At 37.7% G+C, this 14,295-nt stretch overlaps 1 protein-coding gene across 5 annotated transcripts in view; it reads left to right on the top strand.

The window, feature by feature from the left end:
* The window catches only part of ABCB4 (ATP binding cassette subfamily B member 4), a 71,222-nt gene that overhangs the window by 19,473 nt on the left and 37,454 nt on the right, over positions 1–14,295 (top strand). For 4 of the 5 annotated variants that reach the window (XM_036080924.2, XM_036080859.2, XM_036081186.2 and 1 more), the window contains 6 exons: positions 439–610; positions 2,982–3,095; positions 4,170–4,280; positions 4,500–4,625; positions 7,711–7,914; positions 8,282–8,452. In XM_036080924.2, coding sequence (XP_035936817.1) covers positions 439–610; positions 2,982–3,095; positions 4,170–4,280; positions 4,500–4,625; positions 7,711–7,914; positions 8,282–8,452 — 898 coding nt within the window. Of the gene's footprint in view, positions 1–438; positions 611–2,981; positions 3,096–4,169; positions 4,281–4,499; positions 4,626–7,710; positions 7,915–8,281; positions 8,453–14,295 lie in introns of those variants that run through there. The other variant, XM_078059208.1, reaches the window with a different exon arrangement.

Raw genomic sequence — 14,295 nt, 5'->3', positions numbered from 1 at the left:
TCTTCTCTAGAGAAGAGAAATTGAGCTGTGTAAAGAATCAATTGTAAGCATCGCACAGCGTATTTACGTTTTAGTGCCATTCTCCTTTGACTTGGTTTCTCTTCTCCCACCCGAACTTTGGCTCGTGTTGCTGGCCGGGAAGATGATGGCGAAGCTCTTCCATATCCCAGGAGACGTTCAATCCTGGAACAGCTACAGGAACCCTGGTTAGACTGGAAGGGACCAAGGGAGACGAGTCCAGGCCAGTAAAGAGAAGGCTCAGATGGGTTCTAGTCCTGGCTGATCCTGAATTGGCTCAATTCCCAGGAAGTTGGGTTTCAGCAGGGTTTCTTACTGTGTTGGCATTGTTCCTTAAACCTCCAACTACACGGGAGGCGAACCCGGCTCTGATTATGGATTGTTTTCTTGTTACAACGTTTTCCCCTCATTTTCTGGTAGGTATGAGAAACATCTAGAAAATGCCAAAAAGATTGGAATTAAAAAAGCTATTTCAGCAAACATTTCCATGGGCATCGCCTTCCTGTTAATATATGCGTCATATGCCCTGGCCTTCTGGTATGGATCCACTTTGATTATATCAAAAGAATATACTATTGGAAATGCAATGACCGTAAGTAGTTTTCCTAATATTTATGAAGAAACCAAAAATATTGTTTATCCATCTACCTTGTGTTTTCTTTCTTACTCCTCATTTTTGAAGAATGAGCCTGATTATAGGCTTTTCTCTTTTGGTGAACCTTTGCTCTGTCCTGTGGGCAGAGCTCGCCTTCTAGAATACACAGGGCACAATTATGAGCTGGGGGCAAAAAAGTAGCATGTAGTTAGACCACTTGAGAAGCTATACATCATATAAAAGGAAGTAAAAATTGAATGAATTTACGAATGAACAAATATGGATTGGAGGCATCCTCTTTCTGTCATTGAGTTTTCGTTATATAAAAAAATAAACATTATTATAGACAGGTCATAGTATGCGAGGATGCTAAGTTTACATAATATAAAACATCAGCTACTCAAAATATAAGATGGAAAATTATTCTGTTTTTCAGAATGAACATAGGTTTATTTTATGATTCTGAAAATAATATCTACTAGTTACACAAAGGATTAGAATACAGAATTTTTAAAATTACAAATTACTTAGAATCTAATAATCCATATATACTTAATGATAAGTTTTGGTATAGATCTCCCAGATCATTATATATATCTATATGTATATATATACACATACATATACATATATGTATATATGTATACATACATATACATATATACATATAGATATATATATGTTTTTTTCTTCCAAAACTGGGATTGTATTATGTGTATCTTTTTATAACCACTTTTTAAAAAGATTTATTTATTTATATTAGAGAAAGAGAAAGAGCGCACAAGCAAGGGGAGGGGCAAGGGGAAGGAAAGGGAGAGGGAGAGAATCCTCAAGCAGACTCCCTGCTAAGTGCAGAGCCTGCCATGGGGCTTGATCCCAGGACCCCAAGATCGTGAACTGAGCTGAAATCAAAAGTCTGCTGCTTAACTGACTGAGCTACCAGGCACCCCTATAACCTTTTTTATAAACCAGCAATATTTTGTGACCATCTTTATGTGTCAGTGATGATCAAAACAACATGTAACCATTCAAAGAGCAATCTTTTAAAACTTACACTTCTCTGTGTTTCTAAAGAGAGGATACTGATGACCCCAATTTGGCTCTTTGGTGACGCATGAAGACCATTATGAAAATTAATCATTTCGAAATGTTTTCCAGAATGGTATCTTCAGATTCCATTAGGTGTTGAGGGCTGCTTGCTGGATGAGCTTTTATAATTGTGGAGTAGATTTTTTTTTCCTTTTCTTTTTCTGGGGGGTTGATTTTTTCTCCTATTGGCCTCCTTTCTGGTGGTCAGCTTGGAAGTTCTCCACCTTCTTCACTTCCTCACTTGCAAAATTTTGTAAAGAAGAGAGAGAAAATCCTGACTCCTCTCTCTGGCCCAGTCTCCACATTTGTACCACGTGGACAGTGACATCTCCCCCCCAGGGCTGGAGAGTGGGGACCCACAATGCAGAGCCCAGCCACACCCTCTGTGTAAAGGGAAAGAGCCCTGGTGCATGAACTTTATAACATCTACTTTGGTAGAGACTTTTTTTTGCTTCCTTACTGGTTCTTATCTGTATTGCAGACAGTGGATAGATATTTGTGGGATATTTGAATTCTGGGTATGTGAAGTGTTACTGTAACTGTCTTCAGAGAAAAGTCAAGCTATATGTAGAAGTTTCATCATGCCCAGAGAGAAAGGAGTAATTTCTCTACATTTATGTTTTCCTCAGTTAAGTTTTACTAATCATATGCATTCCTGAAGCTTATATTCTTGGCTTTTCTATAGTAAAGGGAAATGTGTTAATTTCTGTTTGCCATAGTATAGAATAATTGTGTAAAGGAATTATTAATCAGTGCACACAGGTGTGATTTAGTGATTTATAATGTGTGAACTGTTACTTTTTGTATTAAAAATCTTATCAAAATATGTATGTAAAAAGCTATTTTTTTAAGGAAATTCTGTGGGCCCCAAATCTGTGTTTCATCTTGAACATTCTGTGTAATTCCACGCATAGGTAGAGAAAGTCATAACAATCTGAATAACAATACTGATGGGAAATGTTTCGTTCTAGTGGCCCCTGGCTTCAGAGTCAAGGAAATAGGTCTGAAAAAACTTTCTGACCCTTTTAAGTTCAGGAGAAGAACAGATAGTTCGGCAAGCTAGACAAAGAAGTATTTTTGAGATTGAAGAAGCCAATTGTGCAATGAAATCCTATATTAACCTTATAAACTTTGCCCTTTTGCTAAAAAAAAAAAGAGATTTAAAGGGATAAACCTAAACTTAATCCTTAGTGTAGTACGTGTTTCAAAGAGTCATATTTGAGATAATAATGGGCAGCAGAAGGGGGTTTATAACTGTTCCTCATGTTCTTTTGCTCAGGTCTTTTTTTCAATCCTGGTTGGAGCCTTCAGTGTTGGACAAGCTGCTCCATGCATTGATGCTTTTGCGAATGCAAGAGGAGCAGCCTATGCGATCTTCAACATCATTGATAGTGTGAGTCATTTATTATTGCCATGTCAAAAAATTCTTTGAGGCTTGCATACTTAACTCTGGCTTTAGGTTAAAAATCATGTGAAAATTAATAATGTGAAAATAAGGGACCTCTTCATAGTAATGAGTGAAACAAAGTGCTTCTTATTAATATTTCTAAAAGTTCATCTTGAAATAATATAATAACCTGATCTCATTTTGGAAAAGTACATCTGCACCATTGTGTTATTATTAGAGTGCAGAGCAAAGATGTTTGCTCTTCTGAGTTTTTCTCCTTTGCTCTTCCATGTTGTAGCGAGGCTAGGAATATTATGATTTCTATAGACAGAACGAGTACGTGGAAAAATTATTTGTGGGACCCATATTGACAGTATATTTTGCTGCACGTTGCCCCCTTCGAAGAAAAAAATCACTGCATGATTCATATGACTTTGAGTCAACCACACTGAATGAATGCAGTGAAATAAAGAATATAGTTTTCACATGTTGAAGCATGTCACTGCATTTACACAGATAAAATGCAAAGTAGGTACCTGAAATGTGGTCATGTAATCCAAGCAGATCCTCCTGTTTCATTGACCTAAGTCAGGAGAAAATTGCTCAGCCTCTGAATATATTTACAGTTTCCATTGCTCCTAAATAACTTGGCCCTAGCCAATTGTTCAGTCTTCACAACCCAAATCCATTTCATTTGCTGTTTAGGAATACTAATTTTCACTAAATGCTGAAATACCTGGCTATATCAATTCTAATATGTCTTGTTATCACACTTGTAGAAGCATGCATATCCGACCATTTAGAAAATGTATGGGGATATGCCAAAAACTTAAAGGGAGATATTGTAAGAAACGAAATTAATATATTCCTATGTACTTTTCAGAAAACATCTGTTTTCTGCAAAGGAATATTTCCTTACACACACACACACACACCCACAAATCTACAAGTAGGTTCTGTCTCATGGGAAGAAAGTTGTGCCATTCCAAGTCCTCTTTTTGGAATTTGCTAAATCATATTCCTTAAAAGTGCAGTTGTTTGTTCTATGATGGAATAGTCATTGAATTTTGTTTTATTTAGAATCCTAAAATTGACAGTTTTTCAGAGAGAGGACACAAACCTGACAGCATCCAAGGGAATTTGGAGTTCAGGGATGTTCACTTTTCTTATCCAGCTCGAGCTAATATCAAGGTACTGTAAGTGATATTTATAAGAATTCCTAACTCAGATTGATTGTTTAACCATCATAAAGAACCTAAAGTTGCTACTGTTTTGATATTTATATGCTTTTTCCTTTTGTGGTTTTATTCCCTTATGTGATACTTTTTTCACAATTGAAACTGAATCAAATTAGTCCCCTTTTAGGCTTTTGCTGTGAAGTGTGTCCTTCCTCTCTCCTTTCCCTCACAGATCTTGAAGGGCCTCAGCCTGAAGGTCGAGAGTGGGCAGACGGTGGCGCTGGTTGGGAACAGCGGCTGTGGGAAGAGCACGACAGTGCAGCTGATGCAGAGGCTCTATGACCCTGACGAGGGTAGGGTAAGTGGGAAGAACCAAGTTCTCAAAGTGGCCAGCTGGGTACCCATTAGCCCTTCGAAATTGTTTTTTCAGTAGCAAATTTGCATGGGAATCCAATTTTGGTAAAAAGGCTATAGAATTGCAATGCATCTAGATAATGTATTCAAACACTTGGACGGGTTTAAAAAATATTCAAGATGATAAAAGCCAAAGAGGCTAGACAACACTCTCTTCTGTTCTAACTAAGCATTTCATAACTCACTAACTCAACTGGAAAACAGTCATCCAGACCACTGAGACTGTTATTTTCAAGAAATTATTGGGCTTGGTCGAAAATATTCCACATAGCAATTTTTGAGAACCTGATAATCAAGGTCACAAGAAATCTCAGGACAGTAATTAAATTCATCAAAGACAGTTGAGTTTTCTTAAATGTTAGAAAATCTGAAGGGGAAAGTGGGATAGTCTCTTAAAAAACTTCCGGGGACTTGCGAGACATTAATAGCCCAGGCTATATTTTTTTCCTTTTAAGAATTTTCTCATGAGGTGCCTGGGTGGCTCAGTCGGTTAAGCATCTGACTCTTGATCTCAGCTCAGGTGTTGATCTCAGGGTAGTGAGATCGAGCTCCACATTGGGCTCCACGCTTGGCATGTAGTCTACCTAAAAATAAATAAATAAAATTTTTTAAAAAACTTTCTTATAGATTGAAACTTAAAAGTTGCAAGCAGGAAACACATATAGTCTTCACCCAGATTTACTAATTGTTTATATTTTGACCCATTTACTTTATTGTCTTCTCTCTCTCTCTCCATATATATAATAAACACACATGCACACATGTACACACACACACATACACACACACAAAGGCATATTTTTTTCCTGAACCTTTGAGACTAAGTTAGGGACATCATGTCCCTTGACCCTTACATACTGCAGAATATATTTTCTAAGAAGGATATTCTCTTACATAACCACAAAATAATGATCAGAATCAGTAAATTTAATTTTAATACAATACCAGCCCACAGTATATATTCAGATTTCCTCAGTTGTACCAACTTCAGGACACTGAGTTTACCTGGTACTAAAATATATTACAATTCAACAATTATGAAAACAGAAGATGATTACAAGTTTCAAAGAAAAACAAACAACACTAAAAGGCATTGAGATAGAACAGAGATTACAGGAATGAACACAGAGTTCTAGGGTACATGAATTATTTATTTAATTAACTTCATAAAATACACATTTTGGAAAAATCTGATATTATTGGGGGGAACACAATCCTATCCCCACTTATTAAAGCAAACTGTAGGTTGGTTCAAGTGTAAACATTTTTATTTTTAAAAAAGACCCTAGTAAAATACTAACCTTTAAGAATATGCCTTTGAAAATATCTTATTTTTAAAATTATTATTGGAGTAGGAGTGCCTGGCTGACTCAGCCAGTGGAACGTGCGACTCTTGATTTTGGGGTCATGTGTTCAAGCCCCACATTGGGCATAGAGTCCAGTTAAAAAAATTAAAATTATGAAATTATGAAAAATTAAAAAACTGAAAAAATAAAATAATTATTGGAGTAATACGTATTTTTTAAATATACATGTCAACAGGGAAAAAGTCTTTAGAAATTCTATAACTCAGAGATATTCACTGTTCGCATCATGATTTAGCAATTTTCTTACTAAAATATTAAAAGAAATGTTCAGTGGTACAGTTCATTTATTTAATTTTTCCTTGAACTCCTCTTTAATTAAACATAGTAAAGCTAAATAAAAGAAAGCAATAAATAGAAATATGATTTATGATATATATGGAAAAACTATTATATTTAATATTTGAGAAATTAATATGAATCTATAATAGGATATGAACATGAAAATCTTTTGAGAATAAATATGCTTCTGTAGGGGGCGCCTGGGTGGCTCAGTCGTTAAGCGTCTGCCTTCAGCTCAGGTCAAGATCCCAGGGTCCTAGGATCGAGCCCCTCAGCGGGCTCCCTGCTCGGCGGGAAGCCTGCTTCTCCCTCTCCTACTCCCCCTGCTTGTGTTCCCTCTCTCGCTGTGTCTCTCTGTGTCAAATAAATAAAATCTTTAAAAAAAAAAATGCATCTGTAAAAATTTTCAAGAAATGTTCAGCCTCATTTATAAATATTTACAAAACAGGGGCGCCTGGGTGGCTCAGTTGGTTAAGTGACTGCCTTTGGCTCAGGTCATGATCCTGGAGTCCCAGGATCGAGTCCCGCGTCGGGCCCCCTGCTCAGCGGGGAGTCTGCTTCTCCCTCTGACACTCTCCGCCTCTCATGCTCTCTCTCTGTCTCATTCTTTCTCTCTCAAATAAATAAATAAAATCTTTAAATATTTACAAAACAAAGCAAATATAAGGTACCAGTTTGCACTTATTAGAAAAAAACAAATTAAAATTATGAGACCCAGACCTAGTAAATTGCCAAAAAGCAGATACATTTATTTATTTTTGCTGACACTATAAATTACTAAACTCTTTTTAGAGTGTTGTTTATTCAACCTTTATCCAGCAAATAATAAATACCCAACATACACCTGTCATTGTACAGGTAAGAAATTGTTATCAGAGAAATAAAAAGAAATCATACTCTTCAACCTGATAACTCTCTACTTCTACAATGATTGTCTTTCAAGTTCCTTGAAAGAAGTCAAATATCTAGCAGGTGGGAAATGCTAAAATAAATTATGGTATATTATATCTAGTAAAACATCATAATGCCATCAAAATGATATGTAGACTATGTAGGTAAATGGACATTTTTATTCAAATTTAAATAGTGATAAGGAAAAAATAATAGTATGCCAAAAATATATAACCTAGTATCATTTATGGAGAATAATCCAACCATGAAAAAACTGTATGTGTAAGATGATAAATATGCTTTTCATTTCTATTCTTGCTCATTGCTGTTTGTTTCTAATTCTCATTTCTAACCATTTGTAGCCACAAAAATAAGTTAAATAAGTTAATAAGCTAAATGTTAGCTAAGACTTTTTGTATCAAATTAAAGAGTCTTAATGCTTTAGATGTCAGATGGTTTAAAATATTTAATGGAAATATTTCTTTCTTTCAGATTAACATTGATGGGCAGGATATTAGGACCTTTAATGTAAGGTATCTCAGGGAAATCATTGGAGTGGTGAGTCAGGAGCCAGTGTTATTTTCTACCACAATTGCTGAAAATATTCGTTATGGCCGTGAAGACGTCACCATGGATGAGATAGAGAAAGCTGTCAAAGAGGCCAATGCCTATGACTTTATCATGAAACTACCACAGGTAAAGGCTCTGTTAATGTAGTTGCCCTTGGAATTTGAATTTGACTTCATGCGAGCGAGTTCTTTCTTCAACGTTTCAGCTAAGAATGTTTGAGATGCAAGATTGTTCAACTTTCCTTAGGCAAAGTCCCTTGCATTATTCAGTTGGAGTTGTAAGGAGTTCGGCCTGGTACAGGAGTCCTATAAAATTTTATGCAGAGTATATGGTAGTAGTTTTTTAGAATTCAGTATTCATTGATTTTATTATAATTTAGGACTCATTACCATAGTCAAAATGAAGCTCCACGTCATCTTCATGAACTTCTAGACTCCAGAGCCTTTTCTGTTTAAACTATATCAAGCGTTCCTCCATGTTTTCTGTGTTGTAGAAATTCGACACCCTGGTTGGAGACAGAGGGGCCCAGCTGAGTGGCGGACAGAAGCAGAGAATCGCCATCGCTCGGGCCCTGGTTCGCAACCCCAGGATCCTCCTGCTGGACGAGGCCACGTCAGCCCTGGACACTGGAAGCGAAGCAGAGGTACAGGCGGCCCTGGATAAGGTCAGTCAGCCCGAAACACCTGAAGGACCAGCACGCTGAAGCTTTATTGGAAATTCTTGCTGAGGCTTTGTGCCTCTAGATTGAAGAACATAAACACGAGAGCAAGTGAAGCTCTCTCCTGGGGCTTTATTGATTTCCCTTTTCTGTCAGGTCACGAGGCAAAGAGAGGTAGATGGCCCGTTAACCAGCTTGCTCTGACGAAAGTGCACGGGGTCAAATCAGGCGTATGCACTGAGCCACTTAGCGCCGTTTACTTCTTGCTCAGAGGCTATTGCTTTGATCAAAAGTAGTCATGTTAAAAAAAAAAAAAAAGTCATGTTAAAATGTCCAAAGAAAAATCTGGTTACCTAGACACCGGTCCAATGGAAAAACAGCTCAAAATACTTGCCTTATTCTGTAGGTAGGCAGTACCATTATCTGTATTCATGAAGGCGAAAGGAAGGCAAAAGGAAGTAAAGTTCACTTTGTGTGTTTGTCTAAGCACGTAAATAAGTGACACATTTTAAGGATGTGAGCTCACATGCCCAACTCTGGTATTTCTGAATCTCTCACTGTTGGTTTTCAAAGCTGAAGCTTCACAGGAAGAACCTTATGTTGGGACACTCTTGCGGTCACTGCTGATGTCATCTGTACTAACGACCCAGGATAATAACCAGAGTCAGAGACACTGGATCAATGGGCCTCAAAAACAGAAATATCACGCATGTATTTGGTTTCAGAAAGCTTAGTAATCAAGTGTGCCAGTGACTTCACGGCTTCTATCCAAACTACCTCTTGCAATTTTAGGGATAAGCTGTCTGAATCTTATTTTTTCAGGAAAACTTACACCTGAATCCTAAGTAAACACTCTGTGCTATAAACTGTAGTTAATCAATGCTTCACGGTTCATCAGATGAACATTTTGGCTTATTTTATATAATTTAATCTAATAATGATTAATGAGATGATAGTTATTACTCACAAATTCTTGCACCGAATTATATTGCTTTCATGTATGTTAAGTCTCAATATTAAGGAACCAAAATATATACACAGGAAACTGACATTTGGTTGGTTAATCAGGCATGACTTAAAGCAGGAAATTATTTTATTAAATGCATAAATTAAAACATAAAAACTAACTTAAATGGGGATTCGTGTGTTGACATAGACTTTTTTAGGAGATGTCAGGTAGGATAAGAAAGATATTAATGGGGGGAAGGCCCATTCAGGTCCCATTTAGGTCCCTAAAACATAGGTCCCAATACTTTCTAGGATACAAATATTCAATATATTAGCCCTTTATATGCTAAAAGAACAGAATTATTGGACATGTTATTTTTTGTGATATGGATCCTATCAGAAAAATTGTAGTCTTGCAAGTTTTAATTCATACTTAGACAAGTTACTTCATTCAATTTTAGCAATTGGGGTTCTCTAGGATTATGACCCACTCCCCAGGTGATAAACTTTTAGGTTTTAAAAATAAAAATAGCTGATGAATCACCCATAATTTTTTTTTAATTTCTAAGAAAAGCCATCAGCAGCTTGGAGAGGGGTTAAGAGCACAGGCTTTGGTGCTAGACAGCCTGAGGCTAGAGTCCTGGCTCTGTCCCTTTCTAGCTGCACGATCTTGGGCAAATTAACCTCTCTCTAAGCCTGAGATCCTGCATAAGTAACTGGGGAGAGGGGGAGAAATAATGTCATAGGATGGTTGAAAAGATTAAATGAGTACTACATGTAAAGTTATTAGCACATGCCTTGCACATTGGGGAACACTGATGCTATTATTATGGTGACTGCCATTACCATGATTATTAATTGTACTAATTGCAGAATTGGTTACCTATTGCTGCATAACAAACCATCCCAAATTCGGATTTAAAACAATAATTCTGTGGATTGGCTGGGTGGATCTTCTGCTGTTTTCACCTGAGCATATGGATGCTTTTACCTGGAGGGCTGACTTAGCTAAAATAGTCCAAGATGGCCTTACTCCCATGCTGACTGTTGACTGGGCATCTCATGTGGATTCTCATACTCAAACTCATACAGTAGGCTAGTGTGGCTGCCTTCCATGGCCTTCTCAGGACTTTGTCCCAGAGGCAGAAGCTAGAAGACATCTAGAGGCTTAGACTCCAGAACTCACACAGTGTCACTTTCATCACATTCTGTTGGTCCCAGCAAGCCACAAGGCAGCCCAGACTGAAGGAGTGAGGAGACAGAGTCCACCTCTTGATGGGTGAGCTGTAAAGTGTCTGTGACCATATTTAACCTTCCACAACACACTCTCTCCCACAATTACTCACCCTTCTCCCATGTGCAAGATAAATTCACCTCTTCTCAATACCCTCAAAATTTTCATGCAGCTATGACATCAGGTTCAAAGTCCAATACCTGAAGATCTGTATGAGGTCCAGATATGGATTGATTCTTCATGTTATGTTCATCTTGGTCCAGAGATCTGTGAACTCAAGAGACAAGTTGTCTTCCACACACACCCCCAACATGCAATGTTGATGCAAGAGCAGGATAATAATAGTCACTCCCATTCAAAAATTAGAACAGGAAGCACATAGCAGTTACTGGTCCAGAGCAATTCTGAAGTGCAGTCAGGTGCATGTAGCCAGTTACCCCACTGCTCCAGGGAAAGGGAACATTCCTTGATTACGGCCCAGTACCACCTCCAACAGTGGAGTGGTCTCCTTGGGTTTGGGCTCCACCCCCTGGGCCCTTAGATCCTCTCTCTGGGAGGTCTTTCCTTTGCAATAAGAAATGGCCTGTGTCTGCAGCTGAGTAGCTTTCTCGGCATGCTTTCTGTCCATAGAAATTTGGGACCTGCAGGCCTCTTTACATTTTGAATTTTCTCAGTCTCTTTCAGTTCAAGGTGGTAGATATTCTTAAAGACTGTGAGTTTGTATGGAATCCGACCATGGCTCACTCAAGCCCCAAAAGCTACATCTCTAAGTTTTTTCCAAAATGAACCTCTCTCTACTTTGGGCCACATGTCAAGCTCCCATGAGAAAACCCTTACTTAAGAGTCTCCAAAGCCCTTTTATGTAGTTGTGGGTGTCTACGAGAATCTGCCTTAAATGTCTCAGAGATTTTAACCAAAAAGTCTTCTACTCACACACTGATTTAATCTTTGGCTTCACTTCACTGGATGACTGACAGTTCATTCCCCAACCAAGCAGGTAGTGGGTCTTCTGTGTTTCCTCTAGATTCACCTTGCAAGCCAAATAGCTCCTTCTTAAGCTCACCATTCTCTTCCCGTACTTTGAAACATAGAGCCAGTGGAATCCCATTGGCACTTTAAACATTCTATTTCGAGATCTCTGGAATCTTCTTAGCCTGATGTACAAGTTCAGTAGATTAAATACCTTTTCTTTCAAGTGACTGCAGGACACATTTTTTTTCCACTATTCCAAGGTTATATAATGCAGGCAACCCTCTTTCCAGGCACCAGTAGCAATGTCCTTACTTTTCTTCCAGTCTTCACTAACAAGATTTCTGCATCAGCTGCTTTAAGTCAAAACTTGGTGAGACGGCTGGTGTTGTTCCTCTGTTGGTTTGCCTAGTCTCCCTTAGGCAGCTACTTTCAGCTCAGGGTCCGCTGGGCTGGAACGTTCAGGATGGCCTCACTCTTGGGCCCGGCAGTTGGTAATGGCTGTTGCCTGAGGAAGCTCAGTTCTGCCCATGAGGCTTCTCATCTTCCAGTAGATTAGACAAGCTTCCTTTTACTGTGATTTCAAGGTAGCAAACTCACAAATATAAGGCCTCTTGAAGCCCAGGTTCTGGAAATTGCCAAGTGTCAATTCCTTCACATTTTTTTGATCAAAAAAGTCACAGGACCTGCCCAGATCTGAGGAGTTGGAGAAATAGACTCCACCTCTGGATGGGAGTGTTTGTGGCCATGTTTAATGTACCATGGTTGCTATGACTACTTTATAATCTACCTAATCGACTCCATACTTTGCAAGATAACTAAGCTGATCTATTTTGCAGACAATAAATCATATCTTTAAAAGGGAAATCCTTCATTATTGCACTTCCCTCAATGATACTAGTCAGTCACTTGGGCCAGTCATTCTAAGGTACAAACTATATTTTAACAATGATAAGTTGAATTATGTAAGTTATTATTTCTCCTCTGAGAGGCATAAGGATATGGCGCTATTACATCTATTGCTCTTCCCTGATTACCTATCCTGTAAGAAGAATATTTTTCTTCTGTGTATCCTTCATACATGTATCAATACCTCACGTGTGACACCAACTTGTCGTAGTTATTTATTTACTTATGTGCCTCCTCTCTCCTAGAAAGAATAAATCCTCTAAGAGGCAGAATTAATAAATGGTTCATGTTTATATCTTTTTTTTAAGTAAGCTCTATGCCCAACATGGGGCTTCAACTCAGGACCCTGAGATCAAGGGTCAGGTGCTCTACCAACTGAGCCAGCCAGGTGCCCCTGTGTTTATATCTTTTTAACACTTCATCAGTGCCTAGCACGTAGTAGATTCTAAATAAATATTTACTGAATTGATTACCATGGTCCAGCTCATTGAAATAATACATGTCTACATAAAAAAGAATTTTTAAGGACCATATCAGCTGTTGACTCAATAGATAGCAAATATTTACCAAAACAAACAATAGGTTTTTCCATATAAGATCTTAAAAAATACAAATGCAGATTTGTTATTTTTATTTTTAAAAGAAAGTCAATAATCAAAAAGTCTCATACCTACATGACTCTCCTACTCACAGTGTTACCATACTGGGGGGGGCAAGAGAAAAATAAAACTAGCCTCCATGTAATTTTATCAAATGATTCCAAAGGTTTCATTTTATACTCCCCCCTGCCCCTTTCCCTCAGAGGTTCCAGAAAGGCTAATGGATTAGTACTCCCTTTGTTTGAACCTGCCTTTTATCCCTGCACATCCAACATTTGCAGAAGATCCACATTTCTTAACAGTTGGTGTCCTTGAATCTAGGATATTTATTTGCCAATATTTTTTCATCATTGGAACATTGGAGAGTTCTGAAAAAAACAAAAAAACAAAAAAAAACCTCTTCGTTTCAAATATCTACTCTTGCCAGAATTTCTTGGTCAAGGGTGACAGTTGCTAACTTTTAAATTCACCAATACATCCTTTGTTTCTCCTGCACACCAGTCATTTACTCACAAGTCTAACTGTAATTCCTCTGGGCTTTTTTTTAATGTTGACGTAGTATCAACCTATGATTATCATAATGTTAATATAGTCACTGTTAACAATTTACTCATCACTATTAGTATCACGAGTATGATTAGAATGATCAAATTATTTCCTACGTGCCTTACCATACATGGACCAAGCCATGCAGCTTTCACATCGGTGGGTATTTATGAATGCTTCCTTGGGGCCTGGGTATTAAAAATTGAAAGTCTGAAATGTTATCCAATAGAGCAATGCTCTAGTCTCTGTCTTTTTCTGTGGTTTAACTCTTTTATACTTATTTAAACACAGTTGATGATGGTAATGTTAGTGTAAGGACTGACAGAGAAAGACCACATTATTTTTTTCCAAGTGGCTACGCAGTTGGTTCTATACCACTTATTGTACAATCTACCCTTTCCCCTACTGGTAGACAATGCCGTATTTATCATATACTAATTCTTAAATGTTTTATGTCTATTTCTGGACTCTCTATTTTAGTTTATTGATCAAGTTGCCTATTCATTGATAGCTTCCCCTGGATTTTACTATTGTAATTCCTATTTTAAGTAGCATTTTATGCATAATATCTGTTGGAGGTTTTCCCCTCTCGCTAACTTCTTTCTCAGAAATTTCATGGCTGCTCTTTGTTAAAAAAAAAAATT

The sequence above is a fragment of the Halichoerus grypus genome, chromosome 12 (genome assembly GCF_964656455.1).
Source record: "Halichoerus grypus chromosome 12, mHalGry1.hap1.1, whole genome shotgun sequence".
NCBI classification, from domain to species: Eukaryota; Metazoa; Chordata; class Mammalia; order Carnivora; family Phocidae; genus Halichoerus; species Halichoerus grypus.
This window is presented reverse-complemented; position numbering and strand designations above follow the sequence as displayed.